This window comes from Drosophila guanche, unplaced genomic scaffold, assembly GCF_900245975.1.
Source record: "Drosophila guanche unplaced genomic scaffold, DGUA_6, whole genome shotgun sequence".
NCBI classification, from domain to species: domain Eukaryota; kingdom Metazoa; phylum Arthropoda; class Insecta; order Diptera; family Drosophilidae; genus Drosophila; species Drosophila guanche.
This window is the reverse complement of record NW_022995749.1, coordinates 2,516,972-2,543,642: the sequence shown is the minus strand read 5'-3', so window position 1 is coordinate 2,543,642 and position 26,671 is coordinate 2,516,972. Positions and strand designations below refer to the sequence as shown.

At 46.8% G+C, this 26,671-nt stretch overlaps 1 protein-coding gene across 2 annotated transcripts; it reads right to left on the bottom strand.

The window, feature by feature from the left end:
* Positions 1-80: 80 nt before the first annotated feature.
* On the bottom strand, positions 81-26,075 carry LOC117585495 (muscarinic acetylcholine receptor M4). 2 transcript variants are annotated; one of them, XM_034274994.1, is made up of 5 exons: positions 25,750-26,075; positions 4,664-4,964; positions 4,160-4,599; positions 3,168-4,094; positions 81-2,306 (listed from the first exon to the last, which is right to left on the bottom strand). In XM_034274994.1, exons 2-5 carry the CDS (start codon positions 4,765-4,767, stop codon positions 1,546-1,548), a joined length of 2,232 nt encoding a protein of 743 aa, XP_034130885.1. In that variant the 5' UTR covers positions 4,768-4,964; positions 25,750-26,075; the 3' UTR covers positions 81-1,545. The 2 variants fall into 2 exon arrangements, with proteins under 2 accessions (XP_034130885.1, XP_034130884.1); XM_034274993.1 differs by having other exon boundaries at positions 81-4,094.
* Between the last annotated feature and the right edge of the window lie 596 nt (positions 26,076-26,671).

The window sequence follows — 26,671 nt, the reverse complement described above, 5'->3', positions numbered from 1 at the left end:
GGGCTGGCAGAGCAGCTCAAGGAATGAATTAACGAATGAACGAATGAACCACACTTCGAAAATGAATAATCCCGAGGAGTTTGTCATGAAAGATGCATTTATTTCTGTATGTTTTATTGGTAATCATTTAGTTATTGTTACACTTATCACTTACGTGCTAAAGGAAAGTTCAACAAATGCAAAAAACTGCTAGCACATTAACGGAAACTGAAACTGTTCTCAAGCCGATCATAACAAATAACAGTGAACTTAGGATACAGTACAGTGGGGTGACAGAGTGGTTCGTAGAATGAGAGTCAACTCAGTTAGGCAACTTGGCAAAGGCGCGAAAGAGACAGAGACGTCTATACGTATATGAATATGTATGTACGTATGCATGTGTGTGTGTGCCTGTATGTTTGTTTATGATGTTGCACAAATTGACATCTATAGATGCATGCTTATGTATAGAGTATGTATGCAGCTGTATGTGTATGTATATGATAGATATATCTATGTATTACTCATCATGTATATCTGGCCAATCTGGGAAACTTGCTTGGCATATTTCAATAGACAATTACGTGGGTATGTTTGCTTGTATGCATGTACGTATGTATCTTTAAAATCGTATGTCTTTCTCCATTCTCCATTGCACATTGAACATGACATTGATATATTTACTTCCTAAGCCCCAAAACGGCAATGCGTCGTTAAGCTGTAGTAAAAAGTCCGACAAGACGATGTAAACAACATAAATATGTGTGTGTGTGTGTGTGTGTGTGTGTATGTAACTGTAGTTATTCGAAGCATTACCGTTTTGGGGCTCTAATCTTTCTATATTTTATTTGGTTTCTTGGTTACATCTTTCATATGTCTGATTATCATTGATATTTCTCGTGGATTTATGTCTGAGGAATACAAAAAAATCAACACCTCTGCAAATAGGGAGGGGGATATGTGTTTTGTAATTGTGTTTGTGGGTTCTAGTCTCGTGTGTTCTGTATAATATTATCATTATTGTTATAATTATTATTATTATTTATTTATAGTTATATCTGTCTGTATATTGTAGTTCTATATGGTATGGTTTAGCATTAAAATATTTATTGTCTAAAACATTTCGCCCCGAGCTTAGTGCCACTCTACACCTAGATCTATACCTTTCCCCCCAAAATATCTGTCCCCCAATTCTAACTAGCACCCACCTTTGGCTACTTACAAATAACTTTGTGCTCTTCTTCTCTCCTTCCACATTTCTAAAACACCGTTTAAATTTAGAATTCAATTAGTGTTTTCTTTGCTAATATTTCTACTCATTTTCGTGTGTTCACAGTCTGATTGGATCCACTGAATTTCGGTTTAGCGGAGCACTTCCCATACAAATATTCCAACTTAAAGGTCTACGGAGGTTCTTGGGTTTGGGTTTGGGGCTCAAAACTCTCGGGGCTCACGAGAGCTTTGTGCCGTGTTTATTTTTGTATTTAGAGGAAGTGCAATGCTAAACCGATCCTGGGAATATATACTGTGGACTCACCATATTATTGAATGTGGGACTATCCCAGCTTAGGTCATGTGCAGATCCCCCTTGAGGATGCGTGTAAAGGTCTTCTTGAACTGCTGGTTGGCCAGGGCGTAGCAGAAGGGGTTCATCGGACTGTTGGCATAGCACAGGAAGTACGAGAACATGTACAGGTGCTCGTTGGTGCACGGCGGATTCCGGCAGAATCCCTCGACCAGTGCCAGCACATGGTAGGGCGTCCAGCAGGCCACAAAACAGCCCAAAATGAACGAGATCGTGCGGAACGCTTTGCGGGCACGGTTCTCGGACTTGGACTTCTGTCTGCCGCCTCCACCCAGCGCCAAGGGCAGGGCCTTCTTGCTCTTGAAGTGCTTGCCAATCGAGTGGATGAAGGCCCGCTTGCTGGAGCCGCGATTCGAAATGCCGTCGCTCTTCTGTTGCGTCTCCTCCTCTCGATCTCGTCTGCTGCCGCCCGCCAATCCACCGCCTCCTGAGCTGCTGGTGGTGCCCGAGGTGGAGGGCATCTTGTTGGTGTTACTGTCCGAGGTCTCACGCTCCTCGATTCGCTCCAGGGCAGGAGGAGGGGCCGCTGTCTGAGTTGGCGTCGCCAGCGCCTGCTGGGCCTTCACCTTGGGTGAGACCGGCGGCATGGGCGAGTACAGTATGGCGTCCTTGCTGCTCGTCTCCATGGGACTGGAGGCCCTCCGATGCGGACAGTCGGCCAGCAGCTTGCCACTGGGTACGTCCAGCAGGCAGATGGCCTCGATGCAGCTCTCCCTCCGCACCTTTGCAAAGTCTTCGATGCCTGTGTACGATACGAGAAGACGTTTTTCAATGGCAACTGCCTCCTGACTTTCACTCTGATTCTGACTTTGATTCTGGCTGTGGTTCAGGCTTAGGCTGAGGCTTTGGCTTTGGCTTTGGCTGGGACTCTGGTTATTTTTGTTCTGGTTCTGGTTCTGGTTCTGGCTTTGGCTTGAGGTGTCAGCCTTTGGGAGATGCTTGCGTGCGGGTGGCGGTGGTGGGAGGGCGGGATTCGTTGGTCTCGCGGAGCAGCTGATGGTGGTGTCATTGGGGGAGGTGTTGTTGGTGATGGTGGCCAGCATGGCGGAGCTCTCGTCCATGTATCGCAGCTCGGAGTTGTTGGTCATGAGGTCATAGGTCATGGCCAGCTCGCTGTTTCCCGAGCTGTTGCCGAACGGACGATCCGAGTAGTCATCAGACAAGGGAGTGGGACACTGGAAGGCATCGGGCGGCGGCAAGATGGCCTGCACGAGACCCTGATGCACCTCCTCGCTGGGTACCTCAATGGGGGCCAGGTCGACGGGCGACAGGGGATCGTTGGTGAACTGAGCGGGGGAAGCCTGGAAGTCAATGAGGCGATCATGCTCCGCTATCTGGGACAGAGTGGAGCAGGAGGTGCGCTTGGGTCGGTCCAGTTGGTGGTGTTGGTTCTGGAACTGGTTCTGGTTCGGGTTCTGGCTGTGGTGCTGCTGGTGCTGCTGATGGCGAGCAATGCCCACCTCTTCCTTGCTCTGGGCCCGCTGCAGACTCGTTTGGTGTGTCGGGTGGTTATAGTGATGGTGGTGATGCGATGGCGATCGCCCACCCATGGAGTGCATGGCCTCGATGGACTTGGAGTTGGTGGTGCTCTTTTGCAAGTTACCTTTGCCCCGGGTGGCCAGCAGCGCGGCCTGGGCACCGAACACCAGCCCGATGGAGGAGCGCTTGCGCATGTTGCTCAGCTTCTGCTGGGTGATCAGCTGCTGGGCCTGGTTCACCGATGACTCCTCGTCCGAGTCGAAGGCCGGGCTGCTGGACCGTTCGCTCTTCTCCGCCTCGACGGCATCGCGCTTGCGCGCCTCCTCGATCTTGGCCGCCGATGCGCGACGCTGCTCTGGGGTCATATTTTCCACCTCCTCGGCGGCCTGGGCCAGCGGGTTGGCCTGGCCCGAGCCGCTCAGACGCTTGATGACCGTCGTACAGGCGGCACTGGCGCTGTCCAGATCCGTCTGACCGCCGGCCAGCTCCACCTTTGTCTTCAGTATCTTCTCCTCGATGACTCCGATGCCGGCCGCATGGCCAGCCATTCCGGACATGGCCCCGGCACTGAGCGCCACCATGGACTGCATCTTCCGCTGCTTGGCCTCGCTGCGCTTCTGCATGTCGTACGCCGTCTTGTAGATGCCCGCGTAAAGGACGAAGAGCACAATCAGAGTGGTCCAGTAGTAGCCAATGATCAGGGCCGTGTTGAAGATGGGGTCCTTGAGGAACTGCACCGCGCACTGGCCCGGCAACAGATCGCGCTTACCCGTAAAGTGCTCCCAACCAAAGATCGAGATGAAGAACAGCAGCGCCGGGATAATCCATGTGATGGTCACCATGTAAATCACACGGGTCCTCGTCCGCCAGCTGCGGTACTTGGCCGCTATCTTCACCGAGCAGTACCGATCGATGGTGATCAGCAGCACTGTGTACTGGGACACCAGGCACACCGTGTAGTCCACCGACAGCCACAGATCGCACAGCACTGGCCCCAAGTCCCAGTAGCCCTTCAGCACATAGATCGTGTAGAAGGGCATCGAAACGGTTCCTGTTTTCCAAATTACCATTAAAATAGTTTGAATCTATCATTGAGAATCCCTTGGGACCACTCACCTATCAGCATGTCCGTGGCGGCTAGCGAGGCAATGAAGTAGTTGCTCGGCTGTCGGATATTCCTGTCCACAATGAAGGCCAGCAGGACGAGGATGTTGCCTCCGACAGTGAGAATGATGCAAATGGCCAGGCAGATGGCAATGAAGATCGTCTGCCAGAGGGCAAACGGCGGCAGCACTGGCACCAGCACATTGTCCGAACTCAAGTCCGTGTCCGTGGTGGTTCCACTCCCAGCCGAGTGGTTCTTCAGGCCCAAAGTGTTTGTGTCGTTGACATCGAAGTTGCGGTACCATTGCAGCTGCTCGTTGGCCGACCACGAACTGAAGTCGATGCTATCGCCGTAGATCTTGGTAGCCTCCAGGAGGCGCTTGCACTCGGCATGGTCCAGGACCCGCTTGAACAGGAGGCTGCACAGCTTCTCGCGTTCCTTGTTCAGGCCCCTGAGGGAAGACATTAGGAGGACATTGCAGGATGGGGTACTCTAGACGGGGCTTAGAGACTTACCAGTCGGTGATCCATTTTGATTTGATGGTGTAAATGGAGTCCGTTGCATTGCCCAGCTCGTCCTCTCCGCCCTGAAGGCCAACCGACTTGTTAAGCGAGCGCATTGTGTCTGCTCTGGTCCACTCTCTCCACTCTCCACTCTCCTCTCCCCACGCCACTCTTCAGTCCCCTCTCCGCACTCCTCCCACCAAGATCCTTTGTACGCTCGATGGAAATGTGCTGTCGTCTGTGGCTCTTGGAATGCTTACATTGCCCTCTCGGACTCCCACGTCTTGTCTCCAGTCAGCAGCAGGTGCAGCATCTGTAAGAGGCAACAAAAGCGGGGTTCTTGGTCTTGGTCTTGGGCTCGCTTCCCATCGTTGCTTCCGCTAAGTTTAAACTAATTTTACAACCGTTAACTGGCAACCGGCGCGAGGTCGGGCGGTAGGAAACGGCCGCGGCTGGCAACCAATGCAATTTGCTTGTGGCAGTCGCTTCCTGCCTGTCTGCCTGTCTGCCTGCCTGCCGCTCGGACGGCCACCCATCCTCTGCCTCATTATGTTATGGCCTGATTTGCTTATGCTCCAGCCACTTGATTCTCAAGCACCCTTCGCCATCTCTTGCTCTCTGTGTCTTGTATTCTGTGATTACACTTGACATTTTAGACACACTCGCAGAGGGCATGGAACATTTCAATACTCTCAAATAACTACAGACTACTAGCTACGCGTTAGGGTATCTGATGCTTCGATATGGCAATGCAATCTTTGCTTTGCTGTCTTTTATTTAAGTCTAAATATTCACAGGAAACGAAAACTTTCTTCCGCTGAGGTCACTCCGGCCAGAAGGTCTGTCCGCTCCAACTTCTCGACTGTTGCATTTGGCCCAAGGAACTCAGCGAAATTGTTTGGTGTTATTGTTGCCGCGAACAACGTTAGAGAAGCCAGAGAGGGGAAACAGGCACTGAGCACTGTATGAAACGTCAGTGCAAAATTGAGTTTTCAAGTTTTCAAATATAATTTCAAACAAATCGATAGGAGGACAAACTTTGACAGAAGCAAGCAGCCTCGCAGCTCTGTCTGTCTGTATTTTGTATTTTGCAGGCGAAATTACCCAAGAGACAATCGAGTTATCCGTTGTTGCAAGTGTTGCATGCCGTCAAGGAAGGACTTAAATCACGTTGATTGAGTGGAAATAGAGTTAGGAGGGGACAATTTGTTTTCATTTAATTCCCAAAACATTGCCATTGAGTTATCCTTCTTCTGCACTTTAAAGCGGAATCATGCCACAGAGGATGGATGCACTCTATTGTCCGTTGCTGCTTCCTTAATCCGTCAACAGATGCGACAATCCTTGGCTGACAGCTGTCAAGCTTTGTCCTGCTCGCTTGCTCCTTCCACTATTCCGCCATATCCTTCCCAACCCAAATCAAACCAAGTCCCCAATTTCTATGCTAATTGAGGGCTATCCCGGGTGTGTGTGTGTGTGCGGGTTAAGCGCTTCGATTGCGTGAAACTCTCACCGGAAAGTGCCCAAAATATTGAAGTGGGTTCGGTTCATTCACATAAAGGCCATCAAAAAGGCTTTCAAATAGGACCTGAACTCAGTCGGGACACAAGCGGCGAGCCAAAGGTGTAGCTGGGAGATTGCTCCTGATGGCAGGTATATTTAGATACGGATTTGATTTATTTTTGCCTGTGGCTTACCAAGAATAACTCAATTGGGGAAAATAAAAGTTGCTTGATTACTCATTTAATTGAATTTCCATCAACGTAGAAACATTACAAATATCCAAGAGAGATTGATGGCTGTCAAGGCTGATATTTCAAAGGGGTATGCCCAACAGTTTGATTCACATTCGATACCCTTCTAGGTAATGCACAACCAATAATTTGCATATTTGATCTTAATTCGATAACTTGTTCCATTCCATTCCCCACGGAACCATGTACTTTATTTGACGTTGTGCCAGTCAAATTGAATGTTGTCCAAAAAGTGTTCAATTATTTCCCTGTTGTCTGTTAACCGTCTTACAGCTGCTGTCTACGGCTGCTGCTGGCATAACTACAATATCTCGTAAGCACCTTGCATAAGGTTGAATCATACTCCTGGGAGTACTCCTGCACCGCACAGAAACAACATTCTTGTGAAGTAATAATCCCTCTTAAAGGCCTTAAGCCTTTGTCTATCTGACCACCATGGTGGCGGCTGGGGCTCCTGCTCTTGCTGCTGTTGCCGCCACTTCAACTTCAACTTCAACTTGAACAGAAGCCAGAGATGACCGCACGGCAACAGCAGGGAGATCAAAGCGTTGATCTGGACGGTGGAAACATTAAGCTCTCCAATGGCTGGGGCGGGGCCTCTGTTGCATTCTGGCCTCCGCCATGCCCTTACATATATGTACATATCTGTGCAACCGATGACAGACCTGTGCTGAAAACAGTGGCAAAGGATGGAGGAGTGTGTGTGTGTGTGTGTGTGTGTGTGTGTGGCAGGGTGGCTCTGTGTTCTGGGTAGCATGCCGTAGCACAGTTTTTGTTTGCGCTGCCTCAAAGTTGTCGGCATTCCTGGCGTGCGCGCTGAAAGTGAAATATGTAAGCAATGTGTTTGCCTCAATGGGTGGGCACAGTGGGGTGTTGTGGGGCATTGTGGGGGGTGGTTGGGAGCTGCCACCAAGGCAGCGCCTTAAATCAGCAATTATGTCGCTCATAGCCAGGTGTACTTAGGGGGGTGGCCAGAGTGGAGCAGAGATAAAAAAAGGAATTGTGATTTTGAGTCTCTCCGCCGCCCCCCCCCCCCCCCCCCCCCCCCCCCCCGCTCAAGTAGATAAGATTTTCATTTTTCTCCTTTCGCTTGTTGCCATAATAACCCGCTTTCCTTTGCCATTGTTGCTTTTTTGCTTTTAATAAACTTATTAAATGTGGAAGCCAGCCGTTGTCCTTGCCTCCAGCTCCTGCTGCTCCTGCCTCTGATCCCGCTGCGTCCTTTTGGATTTTACTCCCAGGTGCCATACCTTTCGGTGCTTTTATTTGGCAAATAATGAAAAGTAATTTAATCAAGCCAACAAAAGGGCCACCTACGAAATTCATCAGCAAAAAATAATAGAAAGTCAGGCGGGCCAATCCTTTGCCTTTGCACAGGCCAAATGCAAATTTGATTGGCACTCGTGATTCGAGCATCAGTTTTTTTTTGTGTTTGCAGCTTCTGTCCTCCGGCATGAGGGTGCCCAAAGCTGATCCGATACTGGGCTGCTCGATTAATTGTCCCATGGCCTTGGCACAAAGACCCCAGAACAATTTTTGGTTGACGTTCCTCAATCATGCGCTAATATCCGCATCAGCAAAGCTTTGGCTCGCACACACAGTCACACCCAAATGGCAGCACCAACCACAACCCCAACCACCATAGACATCATCCCTTGGCAGAGGTACATAAGCCTGGGACTGGGATGCTGGTTTGTTTGATTTTTCCTGGCATTCTAGAGCGTCACAAGCTGTCAACGGCACTGGCATTCTTTTGTGCCAAGGCCCAGGCCGCAGAATATGAATTTGACAGCATTCCATCTAATGGACAAGGGGAAGCGGAGCCGCACTGCAAAATCAACTTGCGAAAGTTTTAATTACAAAAGATTGATGCTCTGGGAAATCTCTTCTCTGTTGTATTGCTTATTTCACAGGAAGATTCTCCGATGAATGGCAACAAATACTTTTTCTTTGAAGCGACATCTTCATCCAATTTAGTCAATTAGTCAGACTTTCTTATCTTGCTGAGCTAAGTAATAAGCAACGATGAAGCAGAGAATGAAAGTGAACAGAAACCACATCAAAAGGGTTGCACATTTTTCTTCCAGCAAGAAATTTACTCACTGTTCTTCACGGTTATATTAAACAACTTTTCAAGAAGACTTTCACTTTGGTTAAGCCTTTCCTCTGCGCTTCTCATTAAAAGCAGCTAAACGCATAATCTGCTTGGCTTACTGCACTCTCAGATCAGCGGCAGCATCAGCATCTCGAAGCAACAGCCACGGGTAGGATTCACACGATGTTGCCATCTAATCCAAAGATTTTTCGCTCTCATATGGCTAATCGTCCGGCGACTTGTCAGAGAGTTTGCTTCCAGCGGCATTCCGACACTTCACGTGCCAAGTGTCGTTTACCATTTTGTTGATGTTGGGTTCATTTTATGCTTTTGCTATCTGGCTGCCGGATACAAAAGCAACAACAGATTCCAATAAACGAGGCTGTGTGTGCACTCGAGCATACATGAGTTTGCAGCATGTGGCAAGCAGCCTGGGCAAGTGTGTGATGCCCACAAAAGACAACGCTAAGTGGCCTGGGCTAAGGGCGAAATTTTTGCCATTGGCACTCGTTAAATTTGCATGTGCATGCCGCACTCGTACATGGCTCTGTGCTCCCTGTGCTCTCTGTGTGTGTCTGTGTACCACAGCGTACCTGCTTGTGCGAGTGCTGAGGAGCAAAGTAAACGCGCAACAGTCTCTGGCTACGATTTGTGGTCTTTTCGTGTCTTCAAAAGAGTTTCTCCACCAGCGGAGGAGGCAAAAGCAACCCAACCTTCATTTGGCATGCAGCAAGCGTGTCAAGGACAAGTCTGATGCATCCACCACCTACGCAGCTCCCCTCCACAGTCATTGCTTGGAGTGTCCTATCAGCTCTCAACCGACTCCGTGCTCCTGCCGCAGAAACTGAAATTGCCCATGCGAGGCGGCTGTCACCAGACAATCGACAGCAGCGCGGCGGCCTCAAAAATTATTCATCACGTTGCGCGTCTCTAATATTTATTTAAAATTTTACTTTGATTAAAATGCGCGTGCCAAGTAGTTCCTTGGGAGTCGACCCGACTGCCAGAAAAAGAAGCGAGATGTTAATCTAGATGAATTAAACAGAAGCTCCGAGAAGCGGCTGTGGTGGAACAGAGGTGGAAGTGGAAAGCGAGAAGCTTGGAACTACTTCAACGTTTTGTAATTAAAACTTTTACAAGTTGATTATACTCTAGGACTACGCTATTACATACATATAAGACAGCCCACCCGCCCACTCATTTTGCTGACAACTTCATAGTGTGGAGAACAAAAGAATTTCATTGCCGTTGACAGTTGTTGATGCTCTCAGTTAACATGAAAGAGAGCGGAGACGCTCCCCCACACAAAGACTTGAATGTGTGCACGGAAATAGAGTATTCTGTGGTCGACTCGCAGCGCTGAGTGAGCATCTGGGGTAATATTCATTTCTCTTTCCTTCAATTGCCCCACTGCAATGGGTTTTTATGATTATGACAATGATAATACCGTAATCGTTAGGCGTTGCCTTCGGGCTTAATGCAACAACTGCAAAATGCGTTTGGGGCGACACTTGCAACAAATTGCCCTACACAAACACAGACACACACACACACACACACACACACACACAGCCTCACTCACACACAAACTATGAGCACAAACGATTCGAGCTGAAAATTGCTTGGCACAGTTTGTCGCATTTGCCTGTCCTTGTGCCAGCCTGCCTCTCTCTGTCATTTAGAGCTCATTTCATGCGAAAAACGAAACGGAATTTAAACAAAAGGCAGAGGCAAAAGGCAACGGCAGTGGCAGCAGCTACTTCCGTGTGGCAGCAACCATAAAATGACAGAGCAAATGCCTCCTCCTTGGTCATGCTCCCTTTACCTGATGTCTACTGTAACCTCCTCCTAATGAGCTTGATGCGTTTTTGATGATGCTGCTAGCTGCTGGCTGCTGCTTGCTGCTTGCTGGGTGCTGAATGCCCGGTGCCCGGTGCCCGGCCACGGCCTGTCGCACTAATTGAATGTTTTACCTGTGCCCCCAACGCTGCGTATGCGAAATGTGCAGCTGCCCAGTTAAAAGTTGACTTTTATGAGGCATTTTCGGAACACACAATTACAGTGTACAATTTATTAATGCCATTAATCATGCAGAGCCGCAGCTAGGGAGATGCTGGAGCGGCGAAAGGAAGGTGAAACGGAGGGAGAGGCTCGGTCTAAAGTTCTTCCTGCCTTGTCAACGACTTTAATTATGCTGTCCTGCTGGGCCAGCCTCCCTGGCCACCCAGACGTGCTCATATTTTATGCTTTTATAAGCGTCCTCCTTTCTCATACATATATACACACATTTACGTACGTATTTATTCTGTGCTACTACATAATTCTGCGTGCTAGGTTCGGCCTTGCTGGGATTCTCTCTCTTGGCACTAGACAGCATGTTTTCCGCTGACAAAATGCTTCTGTTTTAATGAATAAAAAAACTATTCACACCTTTAATGACAAAGTATTGTTGCTGCAGAGACAAAACATATAATTAAAGTTAACCCCGAGGCCCATAGAACGTATAACAAAATAAAATTCTGCACTTGTTAAATAATTTGATTCTATGTTGCTTAGTGTAATTAACACTGAGGCTTTGTTAATCGATAAGCGCTCAATTAACAGGTCTTAAAGGCTTACCACACCAGACCAGACCAGACCAGACCAGACAGCCCCAGCGCCGTCGGAAATTTTGCGTGTGGCATGCCCTAACCCAGCCCATTCAGGGGTCCTGGGAGCCCTGCTGGACAGCCATTTTGAAGCGGCAAACAGCTGAGGCGTAAATTGATTCAATGAGCTTAATTGTGCTGACATTTTTATGTGGCATCCATCGATCGATCAATCGATGTGAAAGCGAGTGTTCCTGTGTGTGTGTGTGTTTGTGTGTCACTGTGGCACGCAACTGCACCTCTCTCTCTCTCTCTCTCTCTCTCTCTCTCGCTCAACACACACAGAGCCAGAGTCCCTTCTGTAAGCCTAATTTATGCCGTTGCATGGGCCGGGAATTGAATATGACAACTTTATAGAGTTCAGTTTATTATAATCGCATAAAATAGTTGACGTGCCGGGGCAAACGAAACGAGCGTCGGGAGGACTGCGGCTGAGTCAGTGCCTGAGCTTGAGCCTCCTCCTCTCCCGGGGATGCGACAGCCGAGCACTGCCCGCCCCATTGTTGTGCGTCTCATGCATCTTTCATGGGGCAGTGTTAATGTGCCTGGCTCTCTGCTCTCTGCTCTCTGCTCTCGGCTCCGGCCCAAAGTTTATGCAACAGATTTATGAATGCCCAGCTAAGTGGGTGAATAAGATACAGCTGAAGGGTTTCCCAGTTGGCAAGATAGCGCCAAGAATTAGTTGTAATTGTTGTCAGAGGTGTCCTAGATTCAAATAAAATCCAGCTTTGAATAATTTATGCTACTTTTTATATTTAATTATAATGAATACCTTGCGATTTCTAGTTGAAAGTTTTAGTGGCTTTAGAATTAGTTTTCCCTGATCCGCTGCTTGGTCCTGAATCATTTGAAAACTATATCAGCTTTTGCCTCCACTGTACGAGTGTGCCGCTGATGAAGACAGCTTTGCATACAGTTGAGTTCTCAACGGTGAAAACTTTTCCAGTAATTGTCAACTTCATTAGCCAACTAACTGTTGTCCCTCTTCCCCATCTTTGTCGCCCTGACAGACTTCCCCGACGGAGTGACCTTAGGTCAGATGAAAAGTTTTTACTCTTGCTAATTAAGTGCAGCTCAATCTGATGCTGCTACTGATGGGCCACACATATTTCATTCATTCGGTTGAGTCATTGGCAGCAGTTTTCCCTGATTCGAATATTAATGGCAATGGCTCTCCTCCCGCTATCGAATCCAATCTGCGCTGCTTAATCCGTTTATCCCGTTTATTTTAGTTTTGGCTTAGTTTTGGCATGGCAACAACTTTTTTTTGTTGGTAATTCTAATTGGATGGGGATTAATTACATTGGCACTGCAGTTAAATTAATTATTTACAATTAACAGCTGCCGAGTGGCCTTAATTGCTGCCGAGTGGCCTGAATTAATGCAAAGCCAACAAATTAGTTCCGTGCGGCGGTAAAGTAGCAAAAATATTTGCAATTGCAGTTTTAAATAAATGTTCTATTTTATACATGCCGTCCTATGCACACAGCGTGCTCACAGCACTTTTTATGTCTATTTGTTGTCTGCTTTGTTGGGTTTTCCAATCAGAGCAATCATGAGCCAGTTCATTTGCAATTCTGGTGGAAAATTATGACGGACGGCCGCTTGTCTGATATACGTAAGGACTAGTTGTTTTAGTCGATATCTTTGGAAGCAGGTTATGAGTATATATATATATTTGAGTATAAGTATCCCTATTTGCAGGCAAGTAAATATTTGATGCACTCTTCCTAAACGTTCTTGTATGTAAATCTCCTAAACCAACAGATTTCGAATGACATTCAAGCTCCGTTCTGTGTACACTGCACAGACACTTGCAGTGTGAGATACGAAAACTTTGGTTGCTGTTGCGACTGGCTGTTGCAGCTGCATTCTGATGACTTTGCAACGCGACAGAATATTTATTCAGGCTCAAACATATAAACAATGTTGCCATTGCAATGCATAAATTATTCTAAACAATAAACAACAACAGCAAAGCAAAGAGACAGAGAAGAGTAAAAGTATTTTTAATTTAAAAAATCCACGCGACAGGCAACAGCTATTAAAATAGTCAAAGCTTTTGCCCTAAACGAACACCGAATGCTCTTCAAAATGTTCTCATGGTAGCTTAAAGCTAAATGCAAAAGGAAACACGGAAGCTTATAAGGGAAAAGCAGCCGTAAATGGTTTTTCCTTCTCCCAAGGCATCCGATGGGTTTTCATTGCTTTTTTTTGTGCGTGGGTGTGGGTTTTTTTGTACAAAATGCTGTCAACGCATTATGTAATTATGGATGTATCAAATTATGAAAAATGTGCTCCGTATTCTGGTACGTGTTGTGGCAACATTTTATGACTGTCTGCGCGTTGTTGGTGTCGCCGTTGCCGCAGCGAATTATGTGACAAAAACGCTTCAGTAAACAGCAGACAGACAAATAGATGGGGCACATGCCACACAAAAACACCGAGAAAGGACACAGGGATGCCCAGCCCGACATGACAACGAGAAAGGAGTAACCAGAGTGGGTTGAGGGCTGGCGGAGAATGCTGGCAAACTGGGTAACCAGAGAGTCTTTCCCATGGCTGACATGTGAGTCTCGCAGCAAGTCCCCAGTGCCAGTCCCAGTGAATCGTTAAAGATTTATTTCGAAATTTTCAGCGGCCACCGTAAACCGCAGCGTGTAATTGTCCATACTCGTATGTACGTAATATGTAGTGCCTCTCCACCTGTCTCTCTCTCTCTCGCTGTCTTTCCCCCCTGCGTGTGTGTGAGGGAGAGTAGGGCTCGAGAGCGCTGTCAGCATTGCTTACTTTTATGGTAATAATTTCAGTTTTGTGGCATTAAATCAACGGAAACGGAAATGTAAAAACGTGTTGCCAGGAAGTCATATTTCAGCTTAGACAAACGTGGAGAAGAGATGCAGGGAAAAGCAGAGATCAAGGGAAAGCAGCGGCAGCGGGGTGATGAAGCTTGTGATGGAGCAACATGCAACACTGTTGTCAGCATTGGGCCGCCACTGTGGAGCCGACTACAGCGCATTAATTTGGTTTTACAACATGGCCACACATAAAAATGAGAAATGGCTGACACACATGCTGCTGCTGCTGCTGCTGCCAAGGCAAACACACAGACACGCAGCCACACAACTGCCGAGCAGGAGGCACAGACAGGGAGAGAATGAGTGAATGAGCGATAAGTAGAGGAGCATCCAGTCAGACAGCAACAATATAGTCGAAATTAGCGCAAAATGAATTATAAATGTTGCCCTAATAAAAAGCTAACGCACAAAGCAACAGCCACAAAACAAAGACCGAAGCGGGGCAAAAGAAAAGTGGGGAGAATGAGGAAAAAGGAAGAATGCCAACAAAGTAAAATGTGTGGAATGTGCAACATCAAAACAGATGCTGTGCAGGATTAGATTGGCGTTCCTATAAAGAACAAAAATTTCACTAAAAACAACAGCAAAAGCGAACTTGTTATGCCTCGCTCGTACCTTGATGCTGAAAATAGGTAAGCAAATAAATATCTGTGTATAGAGAGAAGAGCTATCCGTATAAAATAAAGTTATATCTCCGTCGAGCGATATCTGTAGCTTGTGTCGCTGGCTTATGAGCGGCTCAAGGGCTAATCCCGACACCAATATCAAGCTTAAATCTCGCCTGAAATCTTTAAAGCAGATGTCAGTCCCCCATTGGGCACTCCCGATGCCTGCGACTGCTGCTGTTGCTGCTGTGGCAATTATCACATCGTGTCGCAGTCGTCCCATTCTGCGTCGTTGTCCGCCCACTAGCAATAATAACCCTCGCACCATCACCCGCAGCGAAAGTGAAGCAAAATGCTGCAAATACGAGTACAACCAATCAAACCAGCAACAGAACGATGCGCCCCACAACACCCATTTTAATGTGCGCACGACTTAACCGAAGGCGTTGAAGGCGGGGAAGGCGGGGAGCAGAATTGATATTGGGTCCGTCTCTGGGTAACTTCATGAATTTTCTTGTGTTTTCAGTGGGGAAACAGCAGTAAATTGACATAAAAACCAAATTGTCCATAAAAATGTATTTCCCTTTAGCCCAGCCGGGAATATCCCCCAGCACAATTTCTTATTCTCTTCGCTTCAGTTTTTTTGTTTTGTTTTGTTTTTTTTTTTGGTTACTGTTTTGGTGTTCCTTTGCCTTTGCCTTTGCCTTTGCCCCGATGCTTATCGATAAAGTTCAATGGCAGCGGAGAGCTGCTGCGGAGCGAATTCTGGCTGCCGGAATTAGTTTCCTGTGTGTGTGTGTGTGTGTGTGCTTGGGGGAGTCCCCCTGGAACGGTTCCCGTCAACAATTTAATCAGTTCATCGTCGCCTGGCCACAGCAAATCCAAAGGATTTCGTCTCCCTGCCCTGCCATTTCTTTGCTTATTTTTCCCCCGTTCCTTCTGTTTATTTTGACACTCTTTGGGGGTCGATGCTTTTTCTCTGGAGCTTGGGCCCCTGGGGCCCTGCACCATTTACACAAAATAAGCTGGTTTTAGTTTTGGTTTTATTGGCCACATTCAGCCTACAGGAAATTAAAAGCCATCTGGCAATGTTTCCATTTCCTTTGGCCAAAGACAGGCAGAGTCACTTCATCATCATCGGCCACATAATCGATATTATGCTAATGCCCTCCTAATTATGACTCATTATCGAAACGAACTCAACACATTTCCCATCACCCATCATCATTATCATCGGCGTGGTCTGCTGGCAGCCAAAATTTCATGGGAGACCAAGTAAACCATAATTTGAAGATAGATTTTGGAGCAGAAGGTTGGATAGGCAAGCCTTCGGTTAGGTTGGATCTAGTTAAAGTTCCCATTGGATAGAGTAAGGTAAAGTCTCTCTTATATTGGTACCTATCTCACCGTTTTTGTGTTTTGTTTTTCGACTCCTGTCAACTTTCTAATTGTTTACCGTCTTTCTACGTGATGCTTGTTTTTGCTTACCTGTTAATTATGGAATCAGAAAAAACCAGATGCAGAACTCTGCATCCCAGGAGGAGACACGAACTTTGCCTGTCTCCATCTCCTGCACAGCGTCCTGCATCGTCCCCTGCCTCCTAGGCGTCCCTCCTTCATTGATGTGTGAACGTTTGAATGGATTTTTAATAACATTGTCAGGGTGACACAGAAATGGCGTCAACATGTGCACAGCCACCGACACTGACTGTGATTATCACTTGGTCTCCCCTTCGACCTACCACCTACCCTCATCCTGCGAGCATATCCCTCTGACACCATCACTGACCATCACATGGCAGCAGATTTTTTGTTTGTTTGCCTTGGTTTTGATTTTTTTTTCCGGGTTGTTTGCCCCACGCCTGCTGTTGCTGCTGCTCTTTTAGCCCGGTCAACAAGCTCATATTGAAAATGTGGCACTGGCACTCTTTGTTTTTTCCCTCGATGGTTCATCCTTTTTCGATGGCAACTAATTTCAGCCTGATGATGATGATGATGCTGCTGATGGGTAGTGCTCCACATTTCATAAGCTTTGATGGCGGGTAATTTACATGCAGCCTGGGCGAATTTATTGCCATGAAATAGGCCAGCAGCTACGATTTATGGGTATGTGAATATGCGTATGAAATGAGTTAATATTCTCCCGGTATCGGCTGACTTCTCGCTTCCTCTCACTTCCCCACAGAACACAGAACTAACAGAACTCTGCCGTGCAAAGTGTGGTATATTCATTCACTGAATGTACTCAAACGGGGACACTCAGTGGAAGGATGTGCCACGGTCCGACTGCAGATAAAGCCAAAAGAAAAAACCTGTTTGTATGTATATTCCAATATACTGCGGCTGGGTAATGAAAGCAGAAGAGAGTTGCCTCAGCAACAGCAGCACAGCATCAGCATCAGCATCAGCATCAGGCAAACAAAAGCTGCAGAAAACAAATAATCTCACACTGTGCTTTCTGCTTTCCACCTTCTACTTTCTTCCTTCTGTGTTCTGGGCTGCGTGTTTGTCTTTTCCTTTGGAAGAGTCCTCTCCGCTGCGCGCCGGCTCAGCTCGACTTGGCTCTTATCTGGCTGCAAAGGCTGCCTGCCGTGTGGCATGGCATCCTTTTTGTACGTTTACATGAGCCAGCCACTGCGGCAACATGTCGAGTTGTTGCCAAGTAATAATAACAAAAGGCTAAGACACAGCCAACAACTCATTGACACGTTCCACAAGCGTCGTGGGCCAACACTTTTAGTTTCTCTGCTGCTCGCTCCTTATTTGCCCTAAGCCATTTACTTAGCCACACTCGGACAGATGTCAATACGAATCTCCGAGTGTAAATGGATGCTTGACTGGAGGTTGAATGAATAAATGACTGAATCCATGCACGACTGACTTTATGCCTTTGCCTCTGCTCTGCTCTGTTCTGCTCTGCCCTGCTCTGTGCTCTGTAGTACTCGGGCTACAGGCGGATGTTACATCTGGATGTTACATCGGCTTTGATGTCGGGGCAGCAGTGCGTATGAGCGACTCCGAATGTGCATTTAATTGCATTTCGATGTGCAATTTTCCAAGGATCTGTGCATTTGCATGCCGCACATAAGGTTACGCACAAATTCCACCCACCCACAACTGCCATCGCCGCCAATCAAGGGCTTCCGCTTGCAACCAAACCGAAGATTCAATTAATATATTATTGATAAGCTGTTAACGATGTGGGACATTCGATTATGGTGTGTGGCAGCTGCACCTCGAACCTAATTACACTCCTGACTCCAGTGCAGACTCCAGTGCAGCCCGAATTCAATTGCCTCTTACACTGCTGAACACTTTTTCAACAAATATTTATTTCTGCTCTGTTGTTGACCAGCAAGAAATCATATTTTATTGAAAAGTTAATTAAAAACTGTAACTCGGAAATGGGAGCGGGGGCAGGCGTGGCTTTGATTGGCATAAAAGGTTTTAATAAGCATAAATTATGAAGGGTCTATAATCAATTCTCCACGTTATTTGTTTGTGTTTTTGTTGTCTGACCAACATGAAAATTGCTTGCGGCACGCAAGCATAAAGAGAGCGAAAAGTAAATGTGAGAATAAACCGAAGCTGGCAACACCCTGGGTTGCGATGCAACAGAACAACAGATTTTCCAAAAGTCTGTCATCCACATAGTCCATTAGTAGCCAATCGATGATTGAAGTAACATTCAGTTGCGGCAACTTGGAGTAGGGATAAAGAGTTCTAATAAAGAGTAAATAAATGTATTCAATTCTCTTCTTCGATTCTATTCCACATTCCAAATATATGCCAGAAAGGGTAGCAGCTGCTTGTCTGATGTCATTGGGAACAGGTGCAGCGCAGAACTACCTGCGTGGCTCTCCATACAGCCTGATATCCAGATATATAGATAGATAGTGAGAGGTAGATAACAAAGCTTAACAAGTGCCCGACTGTTCAACTGAATGTTGCAACTGAAACCCGCTGAAGTGAGCCAGCCGTGTAATTATATTCGGAACCAGGCCGAACTGACTGACTGACGGACTGGCTGAGTAAGTCCTGCAATTAGCAGCGCACATAACTCATCCGTCACGTGGCACCGACAAGTGCTACTGCTGCTGCTGCTGGCTCTCACCTGACTGAAAGTAAATGCAATTTGTGAAGTGAAATTGGTGGTAGTCGTTAAATGAATCTCTTTCTCTGTCGCTCACTGCCTGCCAGAGCCAATTTCAAGCTCGACTTATTCGACTTGCTCATCAGCCATCACATCCATTCATCTAGCCTGCACTCGAGTGTCTGCCACAATCACTGGAATTCTAATTAAACCACAGCTAATCATTAATTAGACATTTTATTTATTTTTTTGTTATGGGAAAGGTGTGTGAGGGAGGGTGAGGCAGGGGCCCATTTAAGTTTTGTAATCGCAACAACTTTCTAATGCCACAAAAGCCAAAAGCAAATGTCGCTTTTAATTATGTGCCTGGCAAGGATTCGACAGCGTACACTGGGCGAAAATTGTAGGAGTATCGTGCTATGGGCTTATCGTTGTACTGCACCAAAGTGTACTTTTTTTACTGATTTCTCTCAGTGTGTGCGGCTTACATTTAACACCTCAAGGCACGCCACTGGCCACACCCAAGGGCAGCCAAGGATTGGTCTGGGTTCTAGGCGACAGGACGGGCAGAAGGAACTGCTGCCGCTGGGTGTGCTCAAGGCTGGAGCCAAATGGCTCACCACCTGGTTAGACCCACAACACCGACCGACCGACAGAGCGACCAACCGACAGAGCGACCAACCGACCGCACAGGGCCGAAGCAAACCAAATCGAGCTGACGTGCGATGATCGACAGGATGTCTGCCCGTTGGGGGGGTGCTGGAGGTGTTACAGTGGGCGCTGGAAGGAGGAGGGGTGGCTTATTTATAAAACGACCTTCGGGCAAATCAAATGCAAATCTTTTGTGCGGCCAGCGACACGCGTTCGCGTCCGCGTCCGCATTCGCCTGCTCATTAAAGGTCAAAACCGATTTGTCTGCTCTAGGTGTGTTCGTCCCTCTCTGTCCTTGGGAGGTGTTGGAATCGCGACAACCGCCCACCCCATACCCACACAAATACTTTCACATATACAGAATATACTTTTTTTTGTTTTGTGGCAGGAAAGAAGCTTTTTGAATTGTTTGGCCCCCTGCCCCCTGCCCCCCGACGAGCGGCTCAATAAACATAATTAGCATTTTGGCACTTTACGTGGCTCAGCCACTAATGAATGACTAGGCAGAAGCAGGCGCCACAACAGTGGCAAAGAGGCAGAGTGATAGGAAGTGGCAGCAACTTCAATTGCTCTTATTTCACATGCAAACTGCGCCAAAGAAGTTGATTACAAATTCAGGAGCAGCTCAACTATTTGACAGTGAGAGCTCAGCGCCATCTGTGGGGCAAATAAATAACACGGTTAACTGTGCAAAGGCCACACACAGCAGCACAAATAAACATGCAACATAAACACACACACACACACACACACCCACACACATGGTGGAATGACACTCAAAGCGAGAGAGACAGGGAGAGAGAGAGAGAGATGTATACAAGTGTCACTCGTGTGTAGCGCACTCAAAAGCCAGCACTTGGCAATTGCCATGTTAGCACGCACGCACACCGTAACAGGCAGGCAAAAGGGCTACTCACACACAGACACACTCGTATACACACAGAGTGTCACACATGGCGTATACGTGTTGCCTGGTCGAAAGTGCCACTGCCAGCCCCGTCTGTGGGGCCTCTGTGCCGCAGAGTGTAATTAAATATTTTACAGGCAATCTACATTCTTGAGATAAACTCAACTTTATAAAATGTGGCAGAGAGACAGAGAGCGAGAGAGAGTTGGAAGTAGCAGCAGCAACCACAATGGGGAAATGTTTCCAAACCACCAACAGCAGAAAAATGGAAAATGCTAAACAAGTGTGTGGAGTGGAGAACCCAAATTAAAGCCAACGAAGATAGAATGCTCTTAAAATAAGGTTTGTGTCCGTATTAGTACTTTTACGCTCATATTTTGTATTATAAAATCTTAAGCAACTTTAAGTCGATTTTTTTAGTTACTTAAACCTTTCAAAAAACAATCAATATGGCTTAAATGCGTGACAAAATCAAAGAACTCTGTTGTATATCAGGATCAGGGTTAAAAAGGACAACATCATAAGATACCAGATTAATGTTTGCACCACACACACACACACACACACACACACCACTCTGAGGAAGATTCCGCTGAGGCTGCAATATTTCGAGGGCTCGTCCTCACGTACATACGAATTTTTGGGGTGCATAAGTCGTTGCTGCCGTTGTGGAATTTAGATTAGTGTCATTTAACTTTTTAGATTTACAAATGTTGCATGAAAAGATAATCGGCTTGCCCTTGTACGCCCAGCAGCCACAGCAGACATGGGATCCGGACAGGGACATAGTCCTGGGCAGTTTTGTGGTTCTTGGGGGCAGTCTCCGCCACGCTTGCCTCTGCCTCTGTCTGCGTTTGAATTGCGGCATTGTAACAGGTTTTGAGGCATGCTTTGGGTTTTGTGGCTGCCCAGGCCAGACCAGAACTGGCCGAAACCGGAGCTGCTCGCATTGGACTCCTTCCACCCATGAGGGAGCACAAGCCTCGCTCCCTCTCCACCATCTCTGTGTCTGTGTGAACCTGAGCGCGTGTTGGTTATTGCGCTTTGAGGCTGTAATTTGCGAATTGAAACTGTCAGCTGGAAAATGTCGTGCGTGTGTTTGGATTTAATAAGCAAATTTTAATACTGGAATGTCAAAGATTGATGGCCGGAACGACAGCAATCCTACCCCAGCAGCTGTAGATGTATTTCCTCTCCTTACCCATGTTTGCTTTTATTGGACTTTCATTGACAATCAACTTGGAATTTAATTTGTGAGGCCTTCTGCCGACTGCCGTCTGCAGAGGCTTGCGAGTGGGAGTGAAGCCGAACAGCTAATCATTTTCCCTTTACAAATTTAATTAAAACTGCATTTGCATTGGAACTGCTGCGTTAGTCTTTAATGGTCTTAATTAATAAGTTATGTCTCCTCCATTCCCCAGCTGAAAAGCAAGTGGGGAGGGTAAAAAGGGGGCTAAACTGCCCTTTAATTGCCTGATAAAAGGGGTTATGTGAGGTGAGGGCCAGCAGCCGGCCTGGCTCGAGAGGGTCCAGGGAGAGATGACCACTTGAGTTGGCCTAATTGGCTGGCCAAGTGTTGGCCGTTTTCGCCAGAACAAGCTGCAAGGCCTGAATGTGGTGGCCAAGTTAGAACCACAAATGGAACCACAAGTGCCACAAGCTTCGGACTTATTTACTTTGGCTTAAATATTAAGGGTTATGGGCAAAGGCGCCACTTCCTGGACTACCAGGAGAATTGTTGTAGAAATTGTAATCTTAAAGCTGCAGAGGCTTACAGGCTCTTCCTCTGAAGCACTCTCTTCATCCAGCTCTTTGTTAGCCGTCAACAGTAGGGAGAAAGGCGTGGCAGTAGCGAGCCCTATCTGCAATGTTTTATCCAAAAAATACCAGCCAAGAGAAGCAGCTCAAATTGTGGCCATGCGTGCGCAAAAAATTCCATCCATCCATCCACTTGCAGCGGGAAAGGGTTACGCCCAGCTTTGGACATTTTGCTGTCGACTTCGTGGCATATTCACACACACACACACACTCATGTGGAGGCAGTACAACACCAAAAGCAGCGGAAACGGAAATGTAGGAGCGTGTTTGAACAGAAGTCCATAATTCTGCATTAGCAACAGCAGCAGCAGGAGCAACCGTAAGAGAAACAGCAAAAGAAGCAACAAACATCGACAGATAACAGACAGCAGTTCAGTCACATGTGAGCACACGTGATAAGAATTTAGAGATGAAAACACAGGTACTACAAATGTGCAAAATGTAATTTAAAATTCACTCATCAAATGAATATTTGAAATGGGAGCAGGAGGAGCAGGAGGAGCAGGGACATGTGCACAGCCTTTGCGCTTGCCGAAAATGTTTGGAATTGCTTGGATCTCCTAGATTATGTGGCAAGTATTTAATACACTTATTCGAAATTGATACACGACAAGACAATTAGGGGAATTTATTGAAATGTCTCTGAATTTAGAAATCGAGCAGGCAAAGATGGCCGGAAAGCAAAAAGAGAAATTCCTAAAACCCGAACTGAGCTAAGAAGCAAGAAGCTTTTATTTATAATTTGATTAGATGGAATTTTGCCACAATTTATTGCTCAGGATTGAGGGAAAACAGATTACATTTCAATGTATTCATTAAGATGCATTAAACAAATGTATCTTGCAAAGAAAAAGAGAGAGATAGCGAGAGGCTATTTTGCTGATCGTTTGCCCCAAGACCCAAATCATTGACCTTGCCAAGTTTTTCCGTGTTTGGTTGCCCCTTCCTGTCGACGCTTGCCATAAGTATAATTAGTTTTGCACTAACTGGGGCGTAAAACGCCCCCCAGATCGAAGGCCTTTCTTTGCCTCGACCAACAGAAAATCATTAAAAATATTTGGTGCACGCGCTGAGCCGCCTCGTCATCCAATCCACCATCGACAGCACAGTCCTCCCCCTCGCCCAGCCCTCGCCACAGCTCCGTCACCATCACCAGGCAAAGGGAGAGCCAAAAAAAAGAACCCAATTTGGGGCATAAAAATTGTTGCTTACTTGGCAAAGATGTTTATCACACCGTCGGGTGGCTGGATAAAAAAATAGATGGGCAGAACTGGCTGAAGATTCCACGGCAACCACCGCACAGTGGTCCAGGAGAAGTAGTGAGCTTGGGATTTAAAATATATTCAGATAATCGCAGGAATAGCCAAAGAGTAGCCCACAAATGAACAAAGGGGAAAAATACTTCAGTTACATTAGCACTTGGGCAAGATAAGAGCAAAGTCTATTGTCCAAAGAGAATGCAGATTGATTGCGATAAGATTTGTAGGGTTCTCAGTGGGAAGAGCATGTAATCATATTGGGACTGTTCAAATCCCTTTCAGCCAATGTACCCCCCATTTTTCTTTTTGCCATTTCTAAAACCACTGTGCTGTGGCAACTGCGGTTGGCAATGTAAATATTTTGCCATTTGGGCTTTCTCTTGGATTAGTTTCATTTATTTCATCATTTGCGCTTCGCACTAAACGCATGCAGCGCCTTATCCTGTGTCCTGTCGTCCAGAGCATTGGGTGGTCGGTGGTTAGTTGGTTGGGTTGGTGGACTTTTTGGTGCAGGGCCAGTGGCACTGGCTGTGGCTTCGCCAGTGGGGGGGATAAGAATTTAATCAGGCCGCTGGGGACTGTAAAGCGCCGCCGCCTGCTGCTGCCGCAACAGAAATGTAGGCCCTGCCCACAGAAAAGCAGCAGCAAAAAACACAGAAATACACAAATTTCCTTGAGCGTTATACTGGGAATGTTCCTCCCAAAATGATGGCGATGACGAGGTCCGCCCGCCGAAAGGAGGAGTCCAGTGGTGGAGTTGGCCCCGTTGCCATTTGATTTCCTTTGGCTCTTTCTTTTTTCGCTTTTATTATACGTTACAAGTGTGTGAAGTTGTAATTTAAGTGTGTGTAGAGGAGGGGCGTTGACACGCCCACCCGGCAGCGGCATTTGGCTCCCATTAAATGGCGCCTGCAGGACATGGCTCGAGGGTACATTGATTTTTTTGTTTCATTCATTTAATTCATTTCATTTTTTTCCTTTGGCATGTCTTTAAAGAACATTCCTGCTATCCTCGGAAATCATTTTCAGTTTTGTTTCCATGGGGCTTAGCCGTTCAGGCCGCCAACAAAGAGAGAGCGCGAGAGAAAGAGTGAGAGAGGTCCCATCTCCAGCTGACACTGACGAGTGTCAGCCACATGTCCCCCACATAGCCAGGCGATTGACTTGGCTCAAGCGTGGACACAGCTGGACACCGATTGGGAGGGTCGTCGGAAGTGAAGCGAGCTCCAAGCTCCGAGCTCCGAGCTTATTGGCTGCTTCTGATGGACCACACGTGTCCATGGGCAGGACATTCCCGCCTCCAACTGGCCTGGATAGTTGGTCGAAAGTTTTCAGCTCAGTTTTTTGTTTGTTTTCGTTTGTTATATGTTGAATATGTCTCTTCACACAAGTGCTCTAATAATTAGGCATTAATATTCACTCTTCTTGTTTAAAATTATCTGGTCATCTCTTCTTTCTTCCTTCACACTTTCTTTTAGTCTTACACGATGGATATTTAATCTATTGGTACTTGGTAAAATGAACCAAAGGTCGAACTCGTAGAAAAGTGGTTCATGTAATAATGCAATTTTTTGCTATAAATAGCACTTTGAAACTCTGAACTGAATTGAAGCCATAATAATTGTTTTCAACTATGGTTGCTCCAACACAAAGCCTCTTATGCAATTTGAGCACAAAGAAGCTCGAGTCTCGCAATGGTTACCATATTGCGCTCAACTTTCTTTCATTATAGTGCACAGGGAAGGGAAGGGGCTTCATCTGGCTTTAGAATGTTTGCCAATGCAATTTTGCAATGTTTGAACGATTGGATAATAGAATCAGGAAAATTGATCCGCTGTGCTGGTGAAAGGTTAAAGAACTTTCTTCCATTCTCTCCTACTTGTACCTGTTGTGGCGCTATTTACTTCTTTGCCATTATGAATAAATTACATTATCATGCAGGGGAAGTCGTTTAAATAATTGTATTACCCTTTGCATATTTTATTTACTCTTTCAATACAAGTATTTGCAAGTATTTAGTTTAATGAGAAGACTGGCGTGTGCACTGGCGACTTTAAGCCAGGTAAGTCACTCGGACCGTTGGCTAAGGGGGTGTGGGTGGACAATTATTTTTAGCCCATTGTGTGTATTTGCCTCGACGCGGGCCTATTCTGGGCCAACTGTCTGGGTCTGGGTGGGCAATTTAGCCAGTGGTGTGGGTGGCTCGGTGGCACGGGGGCACGGTGTTTGTGCTACTGGATTCATTGCCAATCAATATTTTACATACTCCAAATCGATACGAGGTGTATGATTGATCTAATTGATAGCCAAGATTGATGGCTCAATCTCAGTGCTGGCTGCTCTTGCGGCAAACAGATTGGGTACACACATATCTCTGAGCCCTGACCAATAAATTTCAATTGCAACTTACATGAACGACGGCACTCGGCTCAGACACTGCAGCAACAGTTGACAGCCAGCCGCACGGCATCAAGTTCAGACCTGAACTTCGATATGCAACCGAAACCGGATACGGAAATGGAAATGGCAACTTTTTCTCTGTTATCACGAAGAGTTTCTTTCTTCTTGATTGTCGAATTCGGGAAACACTATGAACTGGCTAGCTGGACTTCCGTTGGAGCACGGTTCACTGTCGAACCACAACCACATCCACATCCACCAGCGAGCGAGCGAGCGAGCGAGCGAGCGAACGACGAGAACGCGACTTGGCAGTCCAAAGGACGAGCGTGGACTGTGACAGTGCGCTGGTTGTCAGTGCCTATTATGGGGCCACAGCCAGAGCCAGAGCCAGAGCCAAAGTCAGAGCCTGCCTGCAGAGAAGCAGGCAGCAGGCAGCAAGCACCAAGCAGCAAGCAGCAACTGTTGGTCGTGCGAATGTCGTACACGGTTAGTCGTTACGATATTCGTGGCTGCTCGGTTAAACGACTCGACTTCGGCCCTGTCCTAAAAGCCTTCTTCAGGCACTGGTGCTGTGTGCTGGGTGTTGCTTGTGTTTGTGTTTTGGGTGTTGTGCAATGGGCATGTCGTCGGCAGCTGTTTAACTATTTTCGGTTAGTTTTTCGCGCTGCGCTTTGCTTTTCAATGACAAATTGTTGCATCTGCAGGAAGCATTTCCCACTCTTCCCGCCCCACCCCTGCTCGCACTCTTTTTGTTCAGGTATTTCGTCTTCTTGGTGAAAGCACGTCAGGGACTTGTGTTTTCTATGTCCTTTCGAATCAATATTTCGCTTGCAGTTCCACAGCTTCTCTCGTAGGTACGCTGAAGCGCCTAAACATTCATGCGAGTATTTTAGATTCTTGAAATCTTTCTAATAGGCTGGGGGAGGTGTTAC

What these genes read in the sequence shown, in the direction of transcription:
- LOC117585495 (XM_034274993.1), bottom strand. Translation starts at nt 4,767, where the DNA reads ATGCGCTCGCTTAACAAGTCGGTTGGCCTTCAGGGCGGAGAGGACGAG. An exon ending in TCAAAATGGATCACCGACTG is followed by an intron (nt 4,600 to 4,663) that starts GTAAGTCTCTAA and finishes GTCTTCCCTCAG; the next exon opens with GGGCCTGAACAAGGAACGCG. An exon ending in CGCCACGGACATGCTGATAG is followed by an intron (nt 4,095 to 4,159) that starts GTGAGTGGTCCC and finishes TTTGGAAAACAG; the next exon opens with GAACCGTTTCGATGCCCTTC.